At 36.7% G+C, this 13892-nt stretch overlaps 1 protein-coding gene across 15 annotated transcripts in view; it reads left to right on the top strand.

The window, feature by feature from the left end:
- SYNE1 (spectrin repeat containing nuclear envelope protein 1) overlaps positions 1–13892 on the top strand; it is a 449233-nt gene that overhangs the window by 161161 nt on the left and 274180 nt on the right. For all 15 annotated transcript variants that reach the window (XM_038526343.1, XM_038526344.1, XM_038526348.1 and 12 more), the window contains 8 exons: positions 1011–1145; positions 3144–3302; positions 3508–3716; positions 4327–4435; positions 6225–6389; positions 8972–9139; positions 11006–11176; positions 11945–12085. In XM_038526343.1, coding sequence (XP_038382271.1) covers positions 1011–1145; positions 3144–3302; positions 3508–3716; positions 4327–4435; positions 6225–6389; positions 8972–9139; positions 11006–11176; positions 11945–12085 — 1257 coding nt within the window. The remainder of the gene's footprint in view (positions 1–1010; positions 1146–3143; positions 3303–3507; positions 3717–4326; positions 4436–6224; positions 6390–8971; positions 9140–11005; positions 11177–11944; positions 12086–13892) is intronic.

Raw genomic sequence — 13892 nt, 5'->3', positions numbered from 1 at the left:
CCACTCAACATCTCCTTCCACTGATTCATTTGCTATAGTATGGCACTTTCTGTTTTGAACCACTGTTGTTTCAGAATATCTCTACATGTGTACCCTGTGTGAGAGTTAGTCTGCACAGAGATGCACGCATGCTGTATTCATCTGTTTGGTCTGCCTTAAAAATATGCACAGACTGGGTGGCTTAAGCAACAGGCATTTATTTCTTCACAGTTCTAGAGATTATAGATCTGAGATCAGAATACTAGCATGATTGGTTTTGGTGAGGACTCTCTTCCTGTCTCATGACTGCTCACTTTCTCACTGTGTTTTCATAAGGCAGAGATAAATAGAGAGCAAGATCTTTGCTGTCTCTTATTATAAGGGCACTAATTCCATCATGAGGGACCCACCCACATGACCTCATCTAACCTAATTACCCCAAAGGCCTCATCTCCAAATATCATCACATTAGGGGTTAGGGATTCAACATATAAATTTGGACAGATGGTGGGGCAGGGGGGAAGGGAAGCACAATTCCATCCATAGTGTATGGGGGGTCGTGTGTATTTGTCTGAATATGGAAATGGCTCACAGTGAAGCAGCAGGGCCTGAAACACACTCCAGTTAAGGTATGAGGAACTGTAAGGCTAAATGCTAGCTTCTGTTCAGCTCTTCTGACCTTACCGCTCACTTAGAGGAATGAAAACTCTGTTACTATGGAATCAAGGTTTTGGGCCCCTTGGTCTTCCAGAATATTCTACCAAATTTGAAAACTGCACATTTTTTTTTCTAGAAAATGAAAAACACTAGTTGAATTTCAGATGTGGTGGTTTCTGACTCATAACTATAGATAATTATAGTTCATTCCTGAAAAAAAAAAAAAAAAAAAAGAGTAGTTGCCAGGAAGGTTTGAAGAGGGCAACAGCTGGCTAAGGGGCTTGTGTAGAGGCATGACTGTTTAACTCTATAGTGTCTGATGCTGCCTTTTTCTCTGCCCAACACTCTGAACCACTTCCCCCTCTTCCTGCCAGGAGTTCTTCAGCCAGCTGGACCAGAGAGTGCTCAATGCTTTCCTGAAAGCTTGTGATGAGCTCACCGACATTCTCCCTGAGCAGGAACAGCAGGGCCTACAGGAAGCTGTTAGAAAGCTCCACAAACAGTGGAAGGTGAGTCAGGGCATAATGGGAGCACACACATAAGTAGGGGTCATACGTGTTGGGGGGATAGCATGAGGGTGATAAGGTTCAATTGTAAGAGAAATGTAGAAATTCATGGAAAGTCACGACAGGAACTTCTCCCATTTAAAGAGCCAAACTTGAATAAAGCAGTGATAAAATATGATATGATTTTTTTTTTAGTAGCATCCATTTTATCATGTTACTTAAGAATGCTCTTTTGCTTTTCTTGAGTATTTTTTTGGGGGGAGGTAGGAATGACAAGGGCATTTTACTTATTTGGCAACATTTAGTAAACAATTCTCATCTAAGGAAATTATGTCAGATTTTACTAACATTTCGCTGTTTACAAGGATTTTGCCATCTGGTTTAGATTGTTATGATTTAAAAAATATATATAAAATGAATATTTGTTGGTTAGGGACTCAGTGATGAACAAGCACAATCCATTTCTCCAAAGAGCTTAGAGTCCGGCAGGGGAGATAATTAGTTGCAGATAATGAAAATATAATATCTAATAAGTCCCCCAAAAGTGTAAGTAATACTTATGAAAGCTTTGGAAGAGAGAAGTGGGCCCCCTGGGAGAATGGGAAAGGAGTGACTCAAGTAACTAGTTTTGAGCTAGGAATTTAAAGAAGAAGCAGAGATCTGGAAGTGGGCGGGAGGGGGAAATGACAGAAACCGGAAGAGGGACAGCAGGAGAGCATGTGAGCGGGGGACAGAGGGAATCACTTGGCTTGTCCAACTTGAGTGCCCCAGACTGAGCTTGTCACAAGGAAGCCGACTCTAGAATCTGCTTGCCAGGGGAGCAGCTACAGTACAATGGAGACAACCAGAAGGCTGTCTTCCTCAAGGCAGGCTATGCTAATGGCAGGTTAACAAGTGCTACCACAAGGTAATAGTGAGTGGCAAACGTCATGTGTATTGTATGAAGAAGTCGCAGGGTCTGGAAGATAGGCAGCTAAAACCCTCTCCATCAGCTTTTGTATTTTTTTTTCTAGATTTTTTTTACTCATCTCAGTAACATAGGCTAAAAAATCAGCCCTATGCTTAGGAAAAAACACCGTTAAGGACATATTTTGTTTACTTGCTAAATATGAAAATTAAAAAGAGATTCCTAAAGAAACCCCAGCTTGTTAAGGTGTCTTTAAAGCTTAACATATCATAAATATATTATGGAATAGAGATTCTAATTGAAAGCTGTATTTATTTTACACACACACACACACATTAAGCTCTCTAGGATATAATCTGTTCTAGTCTTTTAATAGCTGGAAATCATTTCTTATCAGTTATTTTAGTATTTTATTTTAAAAGTAACCTTTGAAATGGCTAAGGATACAGGCTGGCTAAAATTAACCAATTGTAGGATGGAAGGTAATGATGTAGCTTATGCTTATATCAAAAAAGATCATAAAACATTTCATGAGCTCAGCTCAAATTTGCCTGCTGCTAGCTTGTTTTCTTGTAGGATGCTCTAAGGATAAAGGACCAGGCAGGTGGTCAAAACCGTGGGCTGCTTGATCCTGGCTTTTTTGCTAATAAAGTTTTCTCTTTGCCTTTTGTATAGTGAGTATAATATATGTTCTTCCTGCCTCAGAGGATCATTGACAAAATTTAAAAGGACATGTATCGAGGAGAGTATGTGGAATCAGTGCATCATTTAAATTCAGATTCAAATGTAGCTTTTCTACTTATCCCTGAGCCTCAATGGTCTAATCTGTAAAATAGGAGTATTGATACTGTGTCAGGCTATAGTAAAAATTAAATAGAATAATTCCTGTGAAAAATCTGGCCCTGCAGGCTGAAAGGATTCATTTCAGGCCTAATATTTGGAAAAGTACAAAGCAGCAAGCAGCCAGGTGCAGACAATAGTGATTTAATCACATTGCCCCTAAAGGGAATATTTTATGGGTTTTACCCCTCTCATTGAAAATGTATATAGTCAGGAATGGTATCATATTTTTTAAATCTTCCTATGGAATGTAGGATCTTCAAGGAGAAGCCCCATATCATTTGCTTCATCTGAAGATTGATGTGGAGAAGAATAGATTCTTAGCTTCTGTAGAAGAATGCAGGACTGAGCTGGATCGAGAGACCAAGCTGGTGCCCCAGGAAGGCAGTGAAAAGATTATTAAAGAACACAGGGTATGTCTCATGCACCCCAAGTGCAGGCATGCAAAGTCATATTTGTTACCTAAAAGATATATAACCGATACTTTGGTTTGAGTCTGAAAACACTAAATAGCTTAATTATCTTTTATACTAGTCAACTAAATGGAATCATCTATGAAAATATGGAACTATTGAATGGATTCTCACAGGGATTATATAAACATTTATTGCTCATTAGATTTTCTTCAGTGACAAAGGTCCTCATCATGTTTGTGAGAAAAGGTTACAGCTTATTGAAGAACTGTGTCTGAAGCTCCCAGGCCGGGACCCAGTAAGGAACACACCTGAAACCTGTCACGTGACTCTCAAAGAGCTCAGAGCTGCCATTGATACCACCTATATGAAGCTCGTGGAGGACCCAGACAAGTGGAAGGACTATACTAGCAGGTACTTGTAGAACCACTTCCAGAGATGTACATAGTCTGTCCTAATACTGTTAATTCAGAGATCATTGCACCACAAGAAGTGACATATGTTTCATCTTAAATAATAAAGAAAATTTGATTGTGTTATCTTGTCCATGCTCTTATATAAAAATGCTGCATTTAAGAAAAAGAATGGGTTTCAGTTAGAAACAGAGTGAATCACTTTATTTCCAGGGGACCTAGATGTTATATCTTTGATGCAAATTTGGCACTTCCTTTCTCCCCTATTTCTTCATATCCCCAGAGGGGAACTTCTGCCTCTGGGTTTCTCAGTCTGGTGGAGATTTATGAGGCCAGACTTCACCTGGTACCTTCCATACTCCCAGGTGCTCAGGCCCTGGAACACACCTTTTTCCTTAGCTGAGCTCCATCCGCTCTGCTTTCTCTTTCCTCCAAAAGGCAGCCACCTCTGCCCTAAGCTTCATGTTAAAGAACAGTTTCCAGAAAATTTGTTAATTGACTTGCTAATGAGTTGATTGTTAAACTTCCATGAATAAATTCAAAATAGAAAATGTATTTTAACTGCTGGGATATTTTCTCCCTTTAATAAGAAAATATCTATGTTATTTCAGAATTTCTCAGTTCTCATCTTGGATATCTGCAAAGGAGACAGAGTTGAAAGGGTTTAAGAATGAGCCCATCGATACTGCCAACCATGGAAAGGTTAAACATGCTGTAGAGGTTAGTTCTGGGCCATATTTTGTTACCAGAAAATTTTCATTAATAAAAAAATTAATGGTAGACAATCTAATTTGACTGATGTATTCTTTTTCTTCTGTAAAAAATTAAGTTCCTTAAAACTGTCAAGAGTGTCTCCTCATGTTACTGTGGAGAAGAGGGGATTTTCCCTCTTGAATCATTGTTAGCTTTGAGACTTAGTCATGCTCAGTGGTACCTCTAATACATCTTTAGCTAATGGAAAATCCTGAGAGGAAAATTGCATGCATAGGCGTACAGCACAGCAGAGACTTAAGAATTGTCCTGGAAAACAAGAACGCTATAGTTTTTTTTTTAAGATTTTATATATTTATTCATAAGAGACAAGAGAGAGAGAGAGGCAGAGACACAGGCAGAGGGAGAAGCAGGCTCCATTCAGGGAGCCCGACGTGGGACCCGACCCCGGAACTCCAGGATCATGCCCTGGGCTGAAGGCGGCGCTAAACCACTGAGCCACCCAGGGATCCCAACGCTATAGGTTTTTAATTTTCAGCCATTTAAAAGCCAGATCACAGAATTGGACAAGGTCTCTAAAGTATCATTTCTACATCATATTCAGTCTGGATCAGTCAGCTCTGTAAGCATGGGTCCAGCCTGATAAACTCAGCCACGTGACAATACCTCAAGCCTGAACCCAGTTCACATTCTGTGAATGACACACAGAGAGCCTCTCCTTCTTAGTGTGGCTCTACTGTGTTTTGTAGACACATGCCATTGCGAAAACCCTTATCTTTCAGCATTTTGAATTCTTGAAAGTCACATAGTTGTTGTTAGTGAGAATATATTTCCTTTCTATTCCTATCCTGAGTTCCATGTTTTTCTCTTAAATTTATAATCCCATTAAATACTAGAGATGCTCAGTAATATCATGCTTTACCCTGTAGAAAGATACTTATATTTGCTATTGGATGCTGTAATAGTACAAAAAACCATTCACATCTTAAAATGAAGAGATCACTTGGTTCTGGAACCGGTCATTTTCTGTGGGTGTGAACTTACCCTATAAGATCCTCTGTAGTGACACAGGTGGTTTCCTCATGCTACCCAGAATATGTGTAGGAGGAAGAGGCTGCCCCACTCAGCATTCCCATGGTTCCCAGGGCTTACAAGGGCTAAGGCACCAGAATCTTTCTGGCATTGTCCTGGCCAGTATGCCATCCCTCCCTGAATTAGGGCTGTGTTCCTGTTTGCACATCTTACTATGTGGGGTATTGACTTCCAAAAGCTAACAAAAATGAGGCATAAAATATAAGTTAATAAAGTTAAAATCAGTTTTTAGGGAATCCATAATAATATTCAACAATTAAACTCTTCAAACAAAAAGAAATCAGCTCACTAAAAAAAAGGACTTTCAACCTTTTTTTTTTTTTTTTCTAAAAATACCATGTTCCTTCCAGCTAACAGAAAATAATGTTATAGTTCCCAATTTTGGTATCCTATTTTCTTCTACAGTACTTTTAGAAGCATCTTTATTTGTGATCAAGAGAATATCTATAAATATCTAACCATCTAGGTATGAACTAACCATCTAGTCATCTTTTTGATATAGAAAGTATTGATTTTACATATAAGATATTGGCACTGGGGAAATATTTTTTTCTAGCACTTATGGGCTTTTATTAAAGATGTGAATAAAAAATAAAAGAAGCAGGCACTCTGCTGGTGAATGAATGTCTGGCTTTCATACCTCCACCGTATGAACTTTCTTAGTCTGAGTCCTTTCTTGATTCATAATGTATTCTCTTCATTCCAGGAGATCAGAAATGATGTTACCACAAAGGGCGAGACTCTCAACTGGCTGAAATCCAGGCTTAAAGTTTTAATTGAAGTTTCTTCTGAGAATGAAGCCCAAAAGCAAGGAGATGAGCTGGCAAAATTATCTGGTTCTTTCAAAGCTCTTGTAGCTTTGTTGTCAGAGGTATACCATTTACTTGTATTCTAAATAGATAGTTTTGATGAGGAATCTGGAGGGTTCTTTTTCTTTTGGTTGTGGTTTAAGAAGTAATTATGTAAAGAAAGTATAGTTGAAACACAATGGTTAAGATACTTATTTATATGAAGATTGGTGGAGAAGATGTTTGAATTACAGTCTGTGCCATTATTGGATATGTTAGTTCAGAGTGACAACTTCTATTTAAAGTACAAACCTTATCAGATCCACACTCTTTGCTCTTACTAAAAGCATTGTTTCATGGTCAGTTGAAGGTATATTATGGAGGTTGAGAACACAAGCCTGGGAGTCAAATGAACCAAGAGGTTAGAATTTAACTCTGATAGCCCACTTCCTATGTAATCTTGAGCTTGTCATTTAACATCCCTGGGCCTTGGTTTTCTTACTTATAAAACAGAGCTAGAAAAATTTACTCCCAAAATGCAAATGTAAAACATTTAGTATAGTGCCTGAGAATAAATACCCAATAACTGATAGTTGGAAATAATAAAATATTCAATGTTAGCAGACCATAATTTCTATTTTATGCAAGACCTACTCATTTTAAACTTCTTGATATACATTTAAGTTGGATTAAAATATACAAACTTATTTACTTCATTTCTAGTAGGACCCCTTCTACCCTCGGTGAGAATATTTTTACCAACCAGGCTGTCATGCATGTCTAATGAATTTGTGCATGGGAAGATGACATAAGAATGGAAAGTTGAATAGATAGCTACCATTATTTCTTGAAGTCATTTATGAACTTGCATGGGGAAATGATCATCTAGATGACTTAAAGTTCCCTAATTCTGAAGATTTGGAATTCTCTGTAGATGTCCCTAATCTAACAGTTTGGACAATTAACCTTTTATATTTTAAATGCACATAGATCCACTTAAGACTCAAGCAGTGAATTTACATAAGCCAAAAATACTCTGAATCGCATGCGATTTTAGTTTTATGTGTGAATTTTGGTATTGTATATCAACTTTCTTAAAAATGTTTGACAAATTGAAAATAGTGATAGGATTAATCAAATTTTGGAACATGAGTTATTTCAATCCTTTGATATACAAATTTCATAGCAATAGTTCAGATAATATAGCTCCTATCATATTTTAAGTAAAATTCTGACATCATTCTTTTCTACTCTCTCTTTGATTAAGAAGGTAAGGGCGTAAGTAAGGATTACAGTTTTAAAAATAAATATACGTACAGGTGATCTTTGATCCAAGACTTAACAAATCATTTTAGTCATATTGATAGATGAGTGTATATTTTGTTCCACTTTCACACGCACACATAAAACAATTTGGCAGCCTTTAAAATTAGAAATTATTAGTCTTCCTAACACTTTACCAAGGTCATTTTTTACTTTATCTTCCAACTACTCTCATGACATTGCCTGTGGACTTGTAGCAAAAATCTGCCTCTAACAATTATGTCAGATATTGACTCTTTGCACCCCATCTACCTTAAACTTCTGCATCGTTTGTATACATACCCTTGTATGCTAATTATTCATTAGCAAAACCAAGTAAAAAGGAATGGAAAACATTCTTTTTGTTATACAACATATTCACAATACTAAAAACACAAGAGATAAGTTGTAACAAGGTAAGGATACTGGATTTATATTAAAAGATGGATTTGACACATTCAGCCCATCCTTTGATTATAATCCATTTTGTATTTAAATCAATGTTGAACACAAAGTGTTTGCAATTGTTCACTGTAAGAAAAAGAGACTGTGGATAGACTGACAGTATGTACTGATGAGTCACTTCTTTCTACGAAAACTGTGATTTACTGAGATCTGGAGTTTGTGGTTTTCATAGGGTCTTATTGCTGTTTGTTTGGAGAATAGCACACTCAAGTTACCTGGGACAAACTCAGAGCAGAAGAGGGTCAAAAGGTGGGAAAAGAGAAGGATAAACTGGAAGGCTTCTGTGGAACACCAAAGTGTGAAAACGACATCTTAGTGAAGATGGGAAGTGATAGACTTTGAAACAAAAGATGCTAATGACATTGAACTAGAGGAAGCAGAAATGAGACAGAAAAGAAAGCTGAAAATTCAGGAAAAAGAATTCAGTAAAGAACCACAAAATTAGAAATTATGTTATGTTTTATGTAAAAATATTGGAAGTGCATTTTCAACAAATACTCTTTATTCTTTCCATTTTTTCCCCTCCACAATTTTTTTCCTTACTTACTTTAAATAGGGTGGACTAAACTTTATTATAATGCATTTTAATAATTTATAATTAGATTTTATTCATGGCATTGTAATTAAAGGGGATCAGGAAACAAAATATACAATATACCTACTTTGATTATCATGCCTTGATTGTCAGATCGAGTGGGCACAAAGTGCCATATCAAATGAGGCTTGAGATTCATATAAATGGCTATACAGTTTAATAATAACAAACCTAAAAAATATATGAAAATAAAGACATCTGTGTATATATTTCAAGTTATTGAGATGGACTTTACACATACTCTTAAAATATTTAAGATTACATGAACATCATATGAGTTATCATTTTTTCATGAAAACCTAGGTTGAAAAGATGTTAAGCAACTTTGGGGACTGTGTCCAGTACAAAGAAATAGTTAAAAGCTCCCTTGAGGAGTTAATTTCTGGCTCTAAAGAAATCCAGGAACAAGCTGAGAAGATCCTGGACACTGAAAATCTGTTTGAAGCACAGCAGTTACTTCTTCATCACCAGGTAAGATGCTCTTTACCCAGAGCACTTATGCAGAGTTCATTAGTCACTGACAGACCCATAGAGTTGAAGAGAACTGTATGTCCACAGGGTAAGGACAATGAGAAGTAGGGTGCAGGAAGGAGTCCAGGTGAATGGTTAAATATCTGGGTACTTCAGTTCTTTGTTAAATATTAGTCACCTTCAGAAGAGCCTGTAAGATAAATTCTTAGCCTGAGTGATTTGATGATATCAAAAAATTCGAGGAATATTTTGGAGAAAAAGTTGATTTAGCTATGAAAACCGTAAAACTTGCTCAATTGTCCTTTTCGAACAGAGAAGGAAAGCATAGAGATAAATGCTCTGTATTTGAAATCATTATTCCTTGTCATTATATTAAAATCATGCTCTTCAATTTACAATTTTGAATACATATCAGTTTGGAAGATTAAAATTTACATGAAGTACCAGACCTTTTTGGTATGCTATGCTGTTATGAAAGATTAGAACTGAAAGTAAAGAAATTCTGGTACATATATTGATAATAAACACTTCTAACCAGCTTACTTGCCAACTCAATATAAGTAGAAGTATGATTCAAATCAGATATTTTAATGACAAAATTCTAGGTAACTTAATGTGTAGCAAAATACTAGCTAATTTTATACATAATGATATATAAACATGGAAGTAGCATTAAAAGTATATGTAAAACAGCAGCCTCTAGGCTTTACAGATTTATTTAATTATAAAAAGACTGTGAGTACAAAAAAAATTAATGCTTGGTATTACATTGTTCTCAACCATTATAAAAGTTGGTTTGGGTTTTGATTTAAGTCAGAGAAATATGTAATTATAGATATTTACATTAATATTTTAAAACTCCTCACATTTCTTGGACCAGTTGCTTTGTTATATGCCTGTGTTTACTTTGTGAAAATTCATAAGGTTTATACTTGAGATTTGTACACCATTGTTTATACATTATACTTCAATAAAGAGTTTATTTTATTTTATTTGAGATTTTATTTATTTATTTGACACAGAGAGAGAGAGAGCACAAGCAGAGGGAACTGCATGCAGAGGTGGGAGAGGTGGGCTTCCAGCTGAGCAGGGAGTCAGATGTGGGGCTCCATCTCAGGACCCCTGGATCATGACCTGAGCTGAAGGCAGCCACTCAACCAACTGAGCCACCCAGGCGCCCCCAAAAGTTTATTTTTAAACATAACTTTCCCCAAATACCTAGGCAGATTTATCATTCTGAATAGACCCAGGAATTAAATCTCTTAATATCAGCATTTTAACAACATAAATGATAAGAAAAAATAGAGTTGGGATTTCATGTTTTTAGGCAGAAGTAATTCTTTAAGGAGAATTATGCCAAAGGAGTAGTTTTTTCAAATTCCTTCTGGAATATTCCACAAAATGCTAAATGTCTAAATTTGCACACAGTTAAAACATCAAGATCAAATTAACTATGTTGTTTATCATTAAAAACATAAACTATTCATAAATAATGCCCGTTTTGACCAACATAGAGTCCCCATTGCCATTTTAACTGTTCACATTAGCTTTTTTCAAAAAAGATTTTGTGTCTTTGAGAGAGAAAAAGTGAGAGAGAGAACAAGTGGGGCAGGGGCAGAAGGAGAAGCAAAGCCCTCACTGAGCAGGGAACTGGATGCCATGAGCTATCTGGGGATCCTGAGATCATGACCTGAGCCAAAGGCAGATGCTTAACCAACTGGGTCACCCAGGTGCCCCTGTCGATTTTAACTTTTAAAAGACAGTTTGAGCCCACACCACAGTAAGGTTGTACCTCTATTAGACTGTAGGTGTTTCTGTCCTGCTTAGCTGCTCAGAGAGTAACATTTATACCCATCTGTCATCCAGCAAAAGACAAAGAGGATTTCTGCAAAGAAGAGAGATGTGCAGCAGCAGATAGAGCAGGCTCAGCAGGGAGAAGGTGGGCTGCCGGGCCAAGTCCGGGAGGAGCTGCGGAAGCTGGAGAGCACCCTGGACAACATGGAGCACAGCAGGGAGAAACAGGAACGCCGCATCCAGGTAGGAGACCAAAAGTCTAGGGCCTATTGACTTCCGGGTCACAGTTTACATCTCCAAAGGGGAGCAAAAGTTTGTTTCCACCTCTGATGCTCCAACATTGTGTTTAAGTATTGACACAAATTAACTCTTTAAGTCCTCACTTCAACTCTATGAGATAGATACTATAATTAGCACATTTTACCAGTGTGCTTTACCAGAAGCTTAAAAATAAAAGGTTTGAGGTCTTTACCCAAAGTCACAGAGCAGTGATTCGTGATAAAGCCAGAATTTTAATCCACACTTGTCTGAATCTAGGAATTAGCACTGGGTCATTTCACTTTTTCGGGCAGTCCAGCAGCCACATGTTTATGCCTTATTGTGATCTTGACACTTTAAAAGGGTTTTGAATTCTTGCCACCTGCTCACTACACACTCCCTTCCTTCTCTTTCTCCCTTTTATTTTTTCTGTTTTTGAAGCAGATGGAGAGGCCTTTTCCCCCCTTTATCCCTTATCTACATCTTAAGTAATATCCTTAGATTCATAGGACTTTACAACTGAAAGAAAACTCAGAGTGCAGTCTACCGATCCTCATTTTGTAGGTGAATTGAAATGCAGAGTGAAATTCTTACGGGAGACATTAGGATCCTCTTTGTTCAGCATAATATGTGAAATTTGAACAAAGTTAACTGGAAGTTGACAGCCTACCAAACAAATGGAAATGTGAACAATATTTTGTGACATACTTTGATAAATCATAACATGATATGTTTATTTTTTTTCAAATTTAGGTCACATTAAGAAAGTGGGAACGATTTGAAACGAACAAAGAGACAGTGGTCAGATACCTTTTTCAAACAGGTTCCAGCCATGAGCGCTTCCTGAGTTATAGCAGTTTGGAAAGTTTATCTTCAGAATTGGAACAGACAAAGGTATATCAGTACGACCATACAATCCCTTGGTATTCATTATTCAGAAGAAACACTGTGTTTATATCCCTTATTACTATTAATTATTATAATTATTCATTTAATCAGCACTTCTTATTTATTGATCACCCACTCTTCAACAGACTGGTCAAGTTGCTCTGGGGAATGAAAACATAAATAAGATTTAAACATCAAGAACTAAGAGAAAGTTTTCATTAAAGTGGGAAATGGTTCCTTCATAGATGTATACATTTAAAAAAATCTTTCTGAAGGCAATAATATTTTTAACTAAACCTTGAAGGGCAGATAATACACAGAAAAGCAGAGTGTGGGACAAAAAAAAATGAGCATTTCTATAATGGGAAATGTCATGAAGTATGATAGTGTATGGAAATTCTGTTTTAAAGCAGAAAAATGGAAATACAGTTGTAAAGGAAAGTTGGGCCATACCACAAGACACTGGAAGGTCTGAAGCAGTATTTGGTAAGCAACATGGAACTCCTAAAGATTTTTAAGAGAAAGAGTAACATAATCAGAGCTTTACTCTAGGGAGATGCATTTTTTTAAAAAATTTATTTATTTGAGAGAGAGAGTGCATGTCTGAGCAGTGAGAAGGGCAGAAGAAAAGAGAGTCCTCTAGCAGACTCCCTGCTGAATGTGGAGCCTGACTCAGGGCTCCATCCCACAACCCTGAGATCATAACCTGAGCTGAAGTCAAGAGTCACCGTTCAACCAATTGAGCCATCCAGATGCTCCTAGGAAGATGCATTTTTAAGCAGTGTAGAAAATTGAAAAGGTGAAAGACTGATGTCATAGGATCCAATTAGAAAGGTATTGCATATGTGTATTAATCTGGATATGAATTAGGATAATGGGGATGGCAGTGAGAACAGAAAACAAGAGATAAAGAATAATGGAAAATAAGATGATACCCAAGGTTCTGAGCTTGACAGATGCAACGAGAGTAAGATAAGAGCCTGAAGGAGTGGCTGTCAGTTGAGAAAGCCACTCAACTGACAGCATGACGGATTCAGTTTGGGACAAATTGGGGTTGAGGATCCAGTGGGATATCCAACAGAGAATATATTTAGTAGATGTGCTTCATGAGCCCAAGCCTATAACCCCAAACACTTTAAACAGTCAGAGAAGACCAATACATTGTCTGAAGCATTTAGAGAGTTGTGTAAGTTCTTTTGGTTTCTTTTGCACATACTTGGGGTTTATAGAATGTTTGAGTTTGTATAGAAATGTGTTAACCAATGAATATGAAAGAAGACTCCTGTCTACCTGTTAATGGCCTTTAGCAAATTAACTCCTGTGCTGCTTTTTTCTTTCCAGTAAAAGGCTTCTCTGTCTCTCATACTAACAATTTTGTATTATCTCTCCTATTCCTAATTCACTAAGGAATTTGAAGTCTTATAAAGCCACAGAATTCTTCACTTCTGTGTGATTTTCATCAGCCATTTAAATAGAACATCATTTTTAATTATAATTGTAATCATTTTATATATTAAAAATATATCAGGTGTTTTTTATAAATACAAACAGATTTATTGGGTTAATTATCATGTTGTACCCATGTTCCATCCAGGGTTTCTGATACCTTGTGGCTCTAATCCCTTTGAATTGATTTGTCAGCTGTGGATGAAGCAAATGTAACCTTTTCTAGTCTTACTATTAAAATTTTTCCTAGCCAATAATCTTGCATGGTTTGGGATTGATTTAGTAATGTAAACTAACATTTATTGAAAAAATATATATGCTGGTCTAATCACTTGATTTTTTTAAAAAGATTTTATTTATTTATTCA

The sequence above is a fragment of the Canis lupus genome, chromosome 1 (assembly GCF_011100685.1).
Source record: "Canis lupus familiaris isolate Mischka breed German Shepherd chromosome 1, alternate assembly UU_Cfam_GSD_1.0, whole genome shotgun sequence".
Classification (NCBI taxonomy): Eukaryota; Metazoa; Chordata; class Mammalia; order Carnivora; family Canidae; genus Canis; species Canis lupus.
This window is presented reverse-complemented; position numbering and strand designations above follow the sequence as displayed.